We start from the raw sequence: 14,080 nt of genomic DNA on the forward strand, positions 1-14,080 counted from the left end.
CTTTTTCTGGACTTAAGTTTTTATACACTTCAAAGTCTGCCATTAAATTTAATAATGCTACACATTATTGGCCAGAGCAGTGAAATTTCTCTAAAAGCAAAGCCTTTTTCTCATACACGTCTCCAAAAAGGGGAAGGGGGAAGGCAAAGAAATCCTTAGCAGCCCCTAGAACTTGGCTCATGCTTCCTTTTATAGCATGATGAGATCTTCACAATCCAGGCTTTACAGTGTGGAGAATATAAATCCATGAGATGTGATCACAGAACTTTGTCCCAAAGTGAAAAGCACAGCCAGATAAGCACACTGGAAGCATCTGCTCAGGGCTGCTGCTGTTGTGGGAATGCAGGCGCTGTGGCTACTTTGAGTATGAGACTTGCATGCTAGTGCAGCACTCAGAGCCCTCAAGGCATTATGCACATTTAAGGTCTGGAAAGAGTGGATCTTTAACCATCAAAGAAACCTTCCTCACCTATGGAGGTCACTGAGAGATACTGATTACCATAGGAGTGACGCAGGCTGAATGCAAAAGCTGAACAAGCACACACACTAAGACACACAGAGGCACACGTGCTCTCAGAAGCAAACATCACTCCATCAGAGGCAAACATGACCCATTAAGAAATGAGCTATGTTTGGTCCCCTGCACTATAGGCTACTTTTGTGGCAGTCAGGTTAAGTGTATATTTATTCAAAGTGTTGCAGCTTTTCCTTGTTCTCTGTCCTTATTCCACACATAAACATAGCAATGAGCACAGAAGAGACTGGAATGTTTCCAATTTAGAAGGAAATGAGGTTACAGTTTCAAAATGCTTAAGCACTGAAGGCTACTTTTCAGGGAAAAAAATTACATGTCTGTGAGCAAGGTAAATAGCATGAATGGGTCTGAAAAAGTCCACTTTTAGTGAATGAACCAGCATATTATTATAGTACAATTTTCCCTGAAATATATAAAAGCACTATTTGCAAGTCTAATCAACTTCTTTAGAGAGATAGGTAGAGAGACACACCTTCTCATGTGCAATATACTGTTGTCTCACATATAAACATTGTAACTAGGTCTTTCCACTCTGAGCATCAACTCCCTTACTCCCAGAAATCAATTTCTAATTACCAAACCTTATTGCCATTTTCTTTTCCCCAACTTCAACTCACCCCAACCCATCTGTGCCCCCTGGAATTCCCAGCATCTCCCATTCTACACAGTCTAGTTTCAGCCCTTTCCTCCATTCCCATCAGGGCCACCCCACACAGATTGCTAGCCCATCCCTTGACTCCAAGGTACAAACTCTATCCCAATCCCTACTTATATGTTCTGCAATTTGCATACCACATCGCCCAGTTTCCAAACTCCACTACTTACTCTTAAATGCTTCTGAGAAATTTGAACGTCAAAGGTGTCCATCTGTATACAATTAGAACAGCTCTCTTGCAGGATTGAATCTACATAACATTCATACACAGCTGTACAGGGTAACCATTAGGACCTTAGAAACCTGCAAGACTGACATACACAACGATAAAAAATAACTCTTAAAAATCTATCTGCTGGGCCAGGTTTTTAGCTCAGTGGCGCTGCACCTGCCTGGCAAGCGTAAGGTCCTAAGTTTGATTCCTGGTACAGAGAGAGAGAGAGGGAGAGAGATCAAGAAATCTATCTGCTTAGTTTCAAATCCTCTCACTGCCACCAACTAGCCGTGCAGCTGGATAAGTTACTCAAATTCTCTGCTCCTTGGTTTCCTTATTTATACAATGGACATACTAATATGACTACTTCAAAATGTTATTGCAAAAATTTAGTATGCATAAGATGCTTGTCATCATAACATTATGTATCATTATCATTAGTATTATTAGTCTCGAGATTCTTTACACCCACCCAGAAAAACAGTGCACTTTTTTGTATAAACTAACCAATAGTTTGGACACAAAGCAGCACCCCAAAATTAAGAGTTATCTCAGACAGAGGATATAGTTCACTGAGGAGATGCAGAGTACAAGCCCCAGTAATGCAAAAGTGAAAAACTAACAGATAAATGATAAATAGATAAAAATATTCACAGATACTTAGATAAAAATAACAAAGTAAGTGGCCACTGATTTATTTAGTATGAAGAAAAAATGGCTGTCCCAGGTGGAGACAGGGGGATGAGTCCCCACAGTCTCGGGCCTGACTCTCCTGATGACGCAGAAGGTTGTGGGAGAATCAGATAGAAACTGAAAGCGTAGAAACAAAGTTGTACTTTTATTCAGCAAGCATGCAAGAGTACAGCTGCCTTCTGGCAGAGAGACAGGCAGGGGTGCCCGAAACAGAGCCACCATTGCAGGGGGGCTCAAGATGCTGGTTTTCTAGTAGTTGGGGCCTATCCTGCCTCTGGGCTGAGGGCGCCCCTACTTGATTGGTTAATGATTAACTTAGTTTATTATTAGGGACAACAGGGAAGGATCTTTTCAGGGGCCCTTTATATCTTAGGGCCAAGGTTCTTTTTTTCCTTTTGATCTTTGCAAACCAAGCTTTGCAGGGGAGGTGCAACTTCAGCAGACTATCAGCTTTCTATGGGTGGTTAAGCCTGTTCTGCCAGCTATCTGAACTCCTTTGGGGAAGGGCTCATCTCTCCCTGCCTAGGGGTCTCTATCCCTACAGGGCTATAGACTTTTCTATTACATGGAGACTCAGGTTATGGAACCCCCAAGACATGAGCTCACTTCCTTGGCAACATCTCCAAACAGAACTTGGAACCCTTGTTAATGGGTATCACAATCTGGTAACAGCCATCTCCCAAGTGAGCTTGGCCAGGGACAGTCAACAGCGAACATGCTGAGCTGCTTCTCAGGACCCCAGGTAGAGAAAGTATCTGTGAAAGATTAAGAAGATGGCTGACTCCATCAAGATTCCACATGACTGTCACAGACAACCCAGGAACAGTCTCCCCGGGAGTGACCACCAGTGACCTACCAAAATCAAGGTACCCCAGTGAAGTCTCCCTAAGCCCAAATACCAATGGCACAGAAACTGGAAAGAGCATGGGGCAAGTATCACCAGGCCCAGAAACACCCAGTAGCTCTGGGCAGGCCTCCCCAGAGCCAGGCACAGAAAACCTAGAGAGTCAAAGTCCAGGAGGGGAGTCCAAAGTCACAGCCACCAGCCCCCGAGAGACACTGAAAAGCCTGGTGTACATCCATCCAGGCCTGGCTGCCACTATTGGAAACAACTTCACAGAGAGCCTTGCAGAATCCTGGCCAGGGTGGTCCCTGCAGGCAGTCAGGCAACTCTCATTGTCTGAGCCCTGCCTGCCTATTTTCCTGGGCAGCCAACCTGTCTATGGTCCCTTCTTCCCAGGCACCTCCACCACCCACACCTTTACCTGATTGGCCCTGATTTTAGGAAGAGACATCATGACAAGGTCTCTTGAGAATTCCATCCACTTTGAGGGCCTGTGTGATAAAGATCGAGATGTGTGGTGTTTGGACAATAAACAGCTTTTTACCACACACTAGGTAGAGGAGGATGGAGACCAGTATACTGTGTTACCTCAGTTGTAGTTAGAAGAGGCCATTAGGCTTTCTGAGCTAAAGAAAGATTCTGAGCTCTTAATTCATTCATTGCCTTGTATACCAGAACATCCTAAAGTGCCTTGTCCAGGAGGAGAGAAATCCATCCACCACAGAGCTGCAGGCCACTGGAGAAAGCTGTATTATGTGAATGGCCACACTTTTCAGGCCAAACGCTTCAGCAGGCGAGCTCACTGTGCTGTCTTCACAGACCGTGTAGGGGGACTTGGCCACCAGGTATATAAGTGCACCAACTGCAAACTCTCAGTTCACAAGAAGTGCCACAAACCTGTCACAATTGAATGTGGGCAGCATTCTTTATCATCAGAGCCCATGGTGCCAGTCGATCCATCATCCATGGCTTCAGACCCTGCAACACAGCAATCCCACATAACCTTTCAACTCATGAGGCTTTATTTTAGAACAAGTTGATGAAGAGAATGAGGCAGGGAACACCAGGGAAGGTGGCAAAGCTTCATCTGGTCTAGGTCTTGAGGACTTTGACTTGCTCCATGTGATTGGGAGAGGAAGTTATGGGAAAATACTGTTAGTCCAACTGAAAAAATCAGATCATACATATGCCATGAAATCAGTGAAAAAATAGCATTTCTACATTCATCGGGTACAGAGAGAGAGGTGCATTCTACAGCAGACATCCAATTATCCTTTTCTAGTTGCACTGCATGCTTGCTTCCAGACAAAAAGCAGACTGTTCCTTGTTCTAGACTATGTCAGTGGGGGAGATCTACTGTTTCATGTGCAGCAACAAAGCACACTTCCTGAAGAACATGCCAGGTTTTACTCTACAGAAATCGGTTTAGCAGTCAACTATCTTCACCAGCAAGGAATAATTCACAGAAATTTAAAAATGGAAAATGTATTACTGGACTCAGAAGGGCACATTAAACTCACCAATTATTGCTTGAGTAAGGAAGGCTTACAGCCAGAAGACACGACCCACACTTTCTGTGGCACTCCTCATTTCTTGGCTCCAGAAATTATAAGAGAGAAAGATTACAGTTTTGGTGAGGACTGGTGGGCTCTGGGAGTGCTGATGTATATGATGATGATTGGAGAGTCTCCATTCCATCTTGATGAGTGCTCTGATACCCCTTAGGAAGACTCAATCAAGAATCTCTTCCAAGTAATTTTGGAAAGAGACATTTTCATACCTCGTTGTCTGTCTGTACAAGCTGCAAGTATCCTAGAGGGTTTTCTGAACAGGGACCCAAAAGAACGACTGGGTTGTCATCCTCACAGGGGCTTTGCTGATGTTCAGGAGCTTCCATTCTTTCAAAATGTAGACTGGGACATGACGGAGCAAAAGCAGGTGGTGCCTTCATTTTAACCAAATATCTCTGAGGGATTCGGTTTGGACAACTTTGATCCTGGATTTACCAACCTGTCTGGCTCACCCCAGATGATAACGACATCATGAGGGAGCTTGGTGGATATGAATTTGCAGGTTTTGAGTATATCAATCGTCTTATGATGTACGAAGAAGAAGGGGTCTGATCCTCATTTTTCAACTATGCATTTTGCTTATGTTGCCATTTAATGCTTGGAAAAACTTGTTACCAGCCTGGATAGAATTAACCATTTCAAAGTTGTTTGGAAGCTAATTTTAATTCATTGTTTTGAAGTTATATTTAGATGTAATACGTGATTCTTATCGTCTATAGTAGAGAATATGGAATTTTTTGTTCATAGATTAGATTTTTATGAACTGATTTAAATAACAGTTAACTAAAATTAAATTAAACTAAGATTGTACCATTATAACTTATTTACATTTAGATGATGATGGTTACCTTTCACATCCTTGGCATAAAAATGATACTAAAACAGAAGAATGATATATAGCATCCTAATTTTAGCTAACAGTCTAGTTTTAAATTAAGAATGATTTAAAATTTGTAAACATTTAATAAATTATCTTCTAATCTTTTTCAGATGCCCCATTTCATGAGAAATATTACTTTTCCAAAGCTTGTAGTCATGTATTGTCTTTTCTTCATATAATTTAGTTTGAAACTAATGAAAACATCAAAGGAAAATATTTATATACATTTGCATGTTCATTTCCAAGGCATGTATGTTCCTCTTAATGCCTGGAAGTTGTTTTAAAACAAAAAGCAGTATTCACTACATAAACTTATAGAGAATTCTAACATGTCAGAAATATGTTTAGGATCTTGCTTTTAAGTGTTGCTCTTTTTTCCATAGGGCATTTCAGAATGTAGAATAATTTCCCAGGGTGTTTGTTTACCAAGTTTATTACTGCGCCTACATTAGAATTCTTTTGGGCTTTTGAACCTCATTTTGAGAAACACTTTCTTCAAGATATTCTTTTGTCCTCCAGTTAAATAGTAGAAAGTGTGTTCATGATATAATATTTTAAGATGTTACAAGCAGAAATTTACAACTTTATGAACATTTTTGAACAAATTTTACATGACTGACTTCATTAGATACCTTCCTTGTTCCCCTCAACAAAATCTTATCAGTTTTCTGCCAATGATATCCAAATGATGAGCATTTTTCTTTGTTGAGGTTTTTACCATTGTTCAGGGTGGTCTTTTGCTTTTCAATTTCTTAAGTAATAAGACTAACTGTATATTTTATAGAGATCAGCATTACAAATATGTTTTCAACTATTTTTGTAGTATTTAAGTGTTACGTCAGCTCTTTTCATGTCATATAGAAATTGTCTCAAAATACTCTTTAGGGGAATAGTCAGTTTATAGTCAGAATGGCTGACATTCTGGTGTTCTAAAAAAATTATTTTGCATAATCCTATAGTCAGATCATTTTATGCATATGTAATTTGGGTTAAATTTCAAGTACTGTGTTCAGCACTGGTATATTTACTGTATACATTTGCTTTGTTTTGATTTTTGTCATGTAGAACACTGACTTGGTCATCATAATGTAATCTGTGTTGTGTTCTTTTTTCATGTTACAGCCTTTAAATAAAACATTTAATATAAATTAAAAACAAAAACAAAAAAACCAAATCCTTAACTTATATTTTGACCTTAACATGTAGCAAGTACAGAAATTTGGAAACTTTTGATCATTATAAGGTCCATATTTTATCATGTATGAAATTTTGATGCAATGTAATTATCATTATATTATAAAACAGTAATGTGTCAAAAAAAAAAGAGTTATCTCAAACATAGTCACTCCTGTTAAATAATTAAAATGTTTACTTCTCCCAGGCAATCTTGTATGAAAAGACAATGGTGTTTCCATAATACAAAATGAGTATCAAAAAATGAATTTCTAGTTTCTTTGGCTGCCCAGAATCATAGATGTCCAGAAAGCCACAAGTATCTTTGAGTTAATCTTCCACTCAATCCAAGTAAGAGATGGAACCAAAGTTTTTCCAAGGAAGGTTTGGAAGACCTTCCTTCCAAGGATGCTGCACCCAATCCAATTTTGAGGTGCCACTTCAGGGGAGAATCAGCAGATAATCCCTCTCTTCTAGCCCTTGAAGCATCCCCCAGCTTCTCCATGAAAAGACTGCCATGCAGGATTGGACATGGAGCTCAACAGCACAACAAAGGCAGAATTATACCTGAATGGGTCTCATATACCTCTGAAGACCAAACCACTCACACATCTAGGGTGAGCATTCGGTGATTTCACAAGGCAGGTATGGCCCGCGAGTATGCATTTGACCACAAAGGGCACCCATGTATTTTTGAGACCCAGAAATATCTACTCTATTAAATATTAAATCCTTCAGCAGCAATAATCTATTCAGCCCATTAAAAGACTCGTAAAACTTAAACACCTAAGGTCAGCAGGGGCATATCTCCCTAATAACCACATCTCCCTAATCACTTTCCAGTATTCTCCCAACAGAAGGTTTTATATAATGTCAAGATGAGGCCAACAAGCTTTGAGTAGTGGTGCTTCTTCTGGAAAACCACTTCGATAACCAGACAGCCTCAGAAGTTAAACTTTTGAAATGGAACCCTCATTTGAAAAGTTTGAGCTTTTCCAGATTAGTTCTAGCACAATATTTGGTGTATAGTAGTTACCTTACAGATGCTTATTACCCTCCTCTCTTTTTAATCCTTAGACCTAATACGGAATTATCTTCACCAATCAGGTGAGAGAGAAAAGCATGTCTGAGTTTGATTTTAAACTTACCATGAGTGAATGACTTTAAACCCCATCTGACAGCATTTTCCTCATCTTTTACACCTGAATTCTCTTTCTGGTTTCTCAAGGAAACATCACAGAGTAAAAGAAAAAAACAAGGCCTTTGAAAGCAAATAGATCAAGGCATAAGTCTTGGACTTTTCCCTAACTCACTGTCATCTTGGGGAAGTGATGGGTAAGGATAATTTTGAATTTCAGGTACAAATAACTTTTTAGTTATCGGTATGTCCCATGTAATATTTCCTGTATTATTTGTTAAATCTGACAACCCTCATGAAGGGGCCTCTCTAAGCTTCTAAGAGTAAATATCATCTGGGAATTATAGCATATTTCTGAGTAGTAAATGAGTCAGTAGAGAGCCCTAGCCCCAGTGTCTCAACAAGTAAATATTCAATAAATAAAAGCTAAGGCAACAAGTGAATGGCCACCCCAATACTGGTTTGGCATAACTTCAATCAAGTCTCAAATGAAAGAGGTCTGTCCTACACTCTCCCCCCTCTCAACCCTACCATTGAAAAACTCTGAACTGAGACCAACTCAGAGTGAAAATGTGGACTATGTCAGACCCTGGAATTCCCAGGTCCAACTAAAACACCTAACACAAACATGGCAGCCATGTCACTACATGAGGCGATTCTTATGGAAGCTACAACTCATCCAACACATCTACAAAAGCATCATCCTCTCATAGCTTCATAAAAATTCCACAAGAAGATATATCAGGGTTAATATCTTAAAGGCAAGACTGATATTCAAGTCAGACAAGGTGTCCAAGATCACAAAGCTCTGATGGAAACAGAATTCACACCAAGCTGACGCCAGGGCCAGGCTCTTCCCACCAGTTCCATGCTTCAGGTCATGGGAACCATCTATAATGTTTAGTCCCTAACTTCAGAATTCCTCTTATTTTTTCTCAGTTGGATAATATTCCCATATAAAGCTAAAAGTTGTGTCTCTGCCTTAAAAAAAAAAGAGATGCTTATTAAGAAAAACAGTTTATAAAACTATAATTCCAAATTATTCACTCAATTTTTAAAGCATAGGCCCAGTTTTCATCATAAGATACAAAGTAATACAAAAGCTAGTATAAGGCAACCACTCATCCAGACAGTCTCTAGGCTCTCCTAAGGCTGTCCTCTGGCACTCTGCTCAAAACATAAGTATTGAGGTGAAGAATGGATTTCACAGGAAATTCCACACTCTGTTTGTAGACTAAATTGAGAGCATAAATTATAACATGTTTAATGAAAAGATATCAAGCAAGATGCTGCAAGATTTATAAAAATGACCACACTAAATTTAGTCAATAATCATTATAGCTGGAATAGAATGCTCTCAGAAATAATCAGAAATATAAAAATCTGTGTGCATGGATATTTCTCTGGTATTTGTTATAAAAATAAGTAAATAAACATGTCTATCAATAAGGGAAAGAGCAAATAAAATACACGTGCACACTTTGGAATACTTGTTTGTAAGACACTGCTAGAGAATATTTGACATATCCAGTTAAAAAGGAAGATACAAAATATATATGCAACATGATTTTAATTATGTAAAATACATGTCATACATAGAATAAATATTATAAAACTACATGGTAAGGGTTATTACAGATTATCTTTAGGTATTTTACTTCCTTTATATTTGACCATAAAGTATTTTAATTTTTTAGAATGAGCACTATTTCTTTTAAATCAAAAAATTACTTTTTAAAAAGTATTGCCAGTTTAGTAGTACCCAGCTAGAGAGAAGATGACCTCTTCCCACTGGTGCCCTGTAATGATAGAGAGCTCGCTGAGCATTGCCAAGTCTTCTGAAACTCGTACTATGTTCCAGACACTGTTACTAGCCTTGTACAAACCTTATTTCATGCTTACAGTGCCCTTATTAGGGAATTAGGTACAGTCCTTTCAATAGTTTCAGATGTGAAAACTGAGACAGAGAGAGATGAGGTAACTTTCCTGAGATATTCAGCAAGTGAGTGATAGGCCTTGGATTTGAATCCCCACAGTCCGGGCCTGGAGTCAGCAATTCTCACCAGACAAAGCAGTGCTGTGGTTTGGATCTCACCATCCCTCAGATGCCTGGGTGTGGAAAGTTTGGTCATCACCTGCAGTGCTACTGGGAGGTGGTAGAGCCGTGAGGAAGGAGGCCCAGTGAGAGGAGTTCAGATCATTGGAGGCCTGTCCTCCAAGAAGATGCTGGGACCCTGGCCTACCCTGTCTCTGTTTTGCTTCCTGATCTCCATGGGCTAACCAACTTCCTCCACCACATGCTTCCATCATGATGTTCTGTCTCACCACAAGCCCAAAAACAACAGGCAAACCAACCATGGACTGAAAACTCCAAAGCCGTGAGCCAAAATAAACCTTCCCTGAACCCCACATAAAACCACAAGTTCTCAATATAAATTATACAATGAAAATCATCAATGTAGCTATACAAACATATAAAACCAAAACAGAATCTTCCAATAAGCACAAACCCATAGAGCTAGATGCAAAGAAATCCCCAAGTGGATGCTCCTGGAGATATTCCCAGGATAAGTAAACACATTTTCTTTCATAAAACAGGAGGTACCTACCACTGCATTAGCATTCTGTCTGAACCCCTTTACTTAGTCCCTAGAATGATGTTCCAGATTATTGTAGGGACACTGGTCACCAGTCCTTTGGTAAATCCTCTGACCACTCAGGGCCATCTGTACTACTTACTGAGCTATCCTGAGTAATATCTAGCTATGAAGCAGTGGACAGTATTATCCCATTCCTTGGCCTGTGTGTATCAGAGTTAAAAGAAAAAAATAAAAGAGCTAACTGAAAGGTTAGCAACTCTAGCCTCTGGGTGACTGTGAATAATCCATGGGATAGACTGGAAATCTGCTCTCAAGTTTATATTTAACAATGGACTCAACTGCCTAGATTAAAGCTATAGCCATTGCAAACTTGGAAATGGATGAAAGAGAGTAGGGATTATATATCATCAAGTCAAAGAAGACCAACACAGTAGAAACCTTTGGCCTTTTAAGGAAATCACTATTAGATGAAGCTCAGAATTCCCTGTCAGGACCATCCCAGAAAATTGCTAGAATTTTTGCATTAAGCCCTAAGGAACAACTGAAATACTACTATGAGCTCATTTTCAAAGAAAAAGTTAAGGTGTTCCCCAAGCAAAAGTACATACAATATACCTAAGTGCTCAGCAACAGAAAGAACTGTCATCTTGTCACTCCTGCCTGGTGCTTTTCCTGTAGTCTAAAAATTCCTTTCAGGAACACCTCCATCAAACGAACTTGGTCAAATCTATATGAAGAAATCATCTTCCTATCACAGGCAAGGAAGCTAAACCTCAGGAACTCTCCATGATTTCCCCACAATCATAAAAACAAGTAACTGGGAGGAGAATTAGCTGAAACTGAGACTTCTAATTTAATCCCAGTGTTCTTTCTCCATACATAGTTACCATACAGACTGCCAGGAACAATTAATGGCTAGACCACAAAACAACACAGGATAACCAAACACTTCCAGTTGCAAAACCCAGTGCACCACCAAAAGTTCAGTTGAAAGCAAATGAAGACCTGAAGGTTTTCAACCACTGCCTGCTAAACAAAGGCTGAGAATGGCTAAAGTGAGGGTTTGTTCAGACAGCAGGTTTACCAATGCTGGTTTATCACTGGCGAGATGTAACTATATGTGCTAGTGTCACAGAACATGTCCTATGGATCACATATCCTTGTCAAATAAACCATTTTGGACTTCTCCTACATTAAAAACCTGACATGTGTCAGTGGACAGTAATTGCTACACAATTTTAAGCATCTGAATCCCCACGCAGAGCATTGTCCACATTTAATTTTGCTATGTTTCACAGGACAGAGATGAGCCACTCTTTAGGCCAAGTGCCTTTTTGAAATGATGTTCCATTGATGATTTATTGATCCTCTCCTTCAAGACACTTGACTTTGAAATAAACGTTTCATTATTTGTTTGAAAGATTTGACTGTTTATCAACTACGTCACTTTAAATTTTATCGGGTACCATAAAAATTCACAGGCACATCACTGTCAATGATGAAGGTGTCAACATAATTCAAGACAAGGTCCTGGGTAGGCTCAGCATTTGATTTCAGCTTGAGCAAACCATGAAAACAACTGAGACCTCACTGGCAAGATTTTATTCACAGGTCCTGTAAGAAACCCAGCAGCTTACAACCAGTGAACACAGAAAGGATTTGAACAATCACTTCTCGGCCTTTTGGCTAAGATCAAGTGTAGAAAGGACTTGAACTGCCCCTGGTGAAGACCGAGAAATGTGAAAATTCGATTGACATTTGGGGTTTGTGAACTCATATTCATACATTAAAAAAAGTACTCAGACTTTTTAAATCAGGATCTATTGCTTGAATAACTTCCATCAGTTCTCGTAAGTGTTAATTATACCATTAACAGAAGGGAATTAACCAGAGATAGGTAGCCACATGGACCCTCTAATGGTTGTTGACAATGACACATAAAACAAATATCTACCCTCAGGGCTGAAACTTTCATTAGAATCTCAAAGCTTAAGTAGTCACTTATTCAAACCTTCCCCATAACACTCAGGATGCAATTTTCCCCTGAATAGAGAAGCCCCTCTTCCTCCCTTTTGGGAATAGAAGCTGGAAAACAGAGTGTAAAAGTCCAGAATATCCCTTCATGTTTGTACCCTCCAGCTCTCTAGCTAAAGGAGGACTGTTTGCTTGCACAATAACCACATTTGAACACATCTGATAAGTTAAAATAGGACATTTTACTATACCTTAATCTGACATCCCTGAGCTTAATAAAAGGTAAATGATGCTATCTACCCAGGCATGTCTTGGTTTACAGTCAGTCAAATAAGAATTGTATTATGTGCATTCAAATAGAAGACACTCGAGGTCATCATAATGCAAAGCCCTATGTCTGGTAATACTGATAACACAGATAAATATTCATCTGTGCACATGCAGACTGATCCATAAAGAATCCGAACACAAAATTAACCATTGTGGGGAGGGGAGATTCTAGGTAATTAAAAAACCTCCCTTCTCAATAAAGCTCTACTTAGTATGAAAGGAGTTGGAAGCAGCCCAGATCCCCTGAATACAAAGTCAATACCCATAAAAGTACAGGCCCAAGAGACAGCAACCACATCTCTGGAAAAATCTCTCCAGGTCAGCCTAGCTGAGGAAGGACTAACTCCTGTTTCAGAACAATGAGGTCCCTCCAACTCCATCAAACTTCAGGGCTTTCTCCCTTGTGCAGCAAACCAAAGATCCTCCTGAGAGCAGGACAGGTCATCAAGGGACTACATGACCACAGACATCTGCAGGACTAGAAGAGAAATGTGCTCCTCTCAAAATCCAGTTCCACAGGAGACTGAAGTAGGAGGATTGTCATGAGTCCAAGGCAAACTTGAACTACATGGTGAGTTCAAGGCCAGATGGAACTGCATCGGGAGACCCTGTCTCAAAAAACAAAACAACAACAACAACAAAAATCCAATCTCATTCAGCCTAGAGAGGATATCCTAATAACAAAACATAGCTGGACATGATGGCACATGTCTGTGATCCCAGCACTCAGGGAGGCTGAGGAAGGACAATTGCAAGTTCAAGCCTAGCCAGGGTAATCTGGCAACTTAGCAAGACCCTGTCTCAAAAAAATAATTTTTTTTAAAGGGCTGAGGATATAGCTCAGTATGAAGGCCTTAGGTTCAATCCCCAGTACAAAAGAAAGGAAAAAAAATCTAATAACAAGCTATGTCCTCTAGAGGAAGAATGTCTTAAATGAAATAGGCAGAGAGTCATCAGCCCCTCAAGAAGAAAACGAAGAAAAGAGATTGTACTGACCCTTCTGGTAACAACTGTCAAGATGTCACAGCTCACAGTGCTACTGCAACTGTCTAAATTCCTAACTTAAATTACTCTACAGAAATGAAAAATCAGCTCTTTTCTCTCATTGATAAAATAATAGGTGGCTGTTCTCCACAGCTTCAGTGGCACATTTTCACACATGTTGATACCTTTTGCAGTGTCTCCTCTAAATCAAATCACTTCTTTAGCTTTTCTCCTGATATTATATTATTTTCCCCTTGACAGCCCTGATTTATTAGGTTTTTTCTTCTGGCTAAAAGAATCCTAACATGAGGAGAGGACACAGTAACAGAGAGGACCGTGGTGTAAATCCTTAAATCAGGACACTGACTGCCTTGTCATTGATGTGTCCCCAGGGCCTAGGAGGGACCAGAAAAGCACTGAGTACCAGGAAGGTCTAAGAGCAGGAAGACCCACCTGAACTCAGAAACTCAGATTCCACATAGTTCCCTA

At 39.8% G+C, this 14,080-nt stretch overlaps 1 protein-coding gene and 1 long non-coding RNA gene across 8 annotated transcripts in view; one reads left to right on the plus strand and one right to left on the minus strand.

Moving 5' to 3' along the window:
• The window catches only part of Plch1 (phospholipase C eta 1), a 277,140-nt gene that overhangs the window by 196,219 nt on the left and 66,841 nt on the right, over window positions 1–14,080 (minus strand). For 2 of the 7 annotated variants that reach the window (XM_087186399.1, XM_087186403.1), the window contains exon 1: window positions 1–2,562. The exons of the other annotated variants lie outside the window; for them this stretch is intronic. In XM_087186399.1, coding sequence (XP_087042525.1) covers window positions 1–43 — 43 coding nt within the window. In that variant the 5' untranslated portion in view covers window positions 44–2,562. Of the gene's footprint in view, window positions 2,563–14,080 lie in introns of those variants that run through there. 7 annotated transcript variants of the gene reach the window in all.
• Window positions 2,477–14,080, plus strand: part of LOC147825295 (uncharacterized) — a 26,480-nt gene continuing 14,876 nt past the window's right edge. The window contains exons 1-3 of the long non-coding RNA XR_015440893.1: window positions 2,477–2,963; window positions 7,643–7,672; window positions 7,794–7,900. This is a non-coding gene — a long non-coding RNA (uncharacterized LOC147825295). The remainder of the gene's footprint in view (window positions 2,964–7,642; window positions 7,673–7,793; window positions 7,901–14,080) is intronic.

The sequence above is a fragment of the Heterocephalus glaber genome, unplaced genomic scaffold (assembly GCF_053883595.1).
Source record: "Heterocephalus glaber isolate CG9 unplaced genomic scaffold, H.glaber_assembly_v1.0 deba00001504, whole genome shotgun sequence".
Lineage (NCBI taxonomy): Eukaryota > Metazoa > Chordata > Mammalia > Rodentia > Bathyergidae > Heterocephalus > Heterocephalus glaber.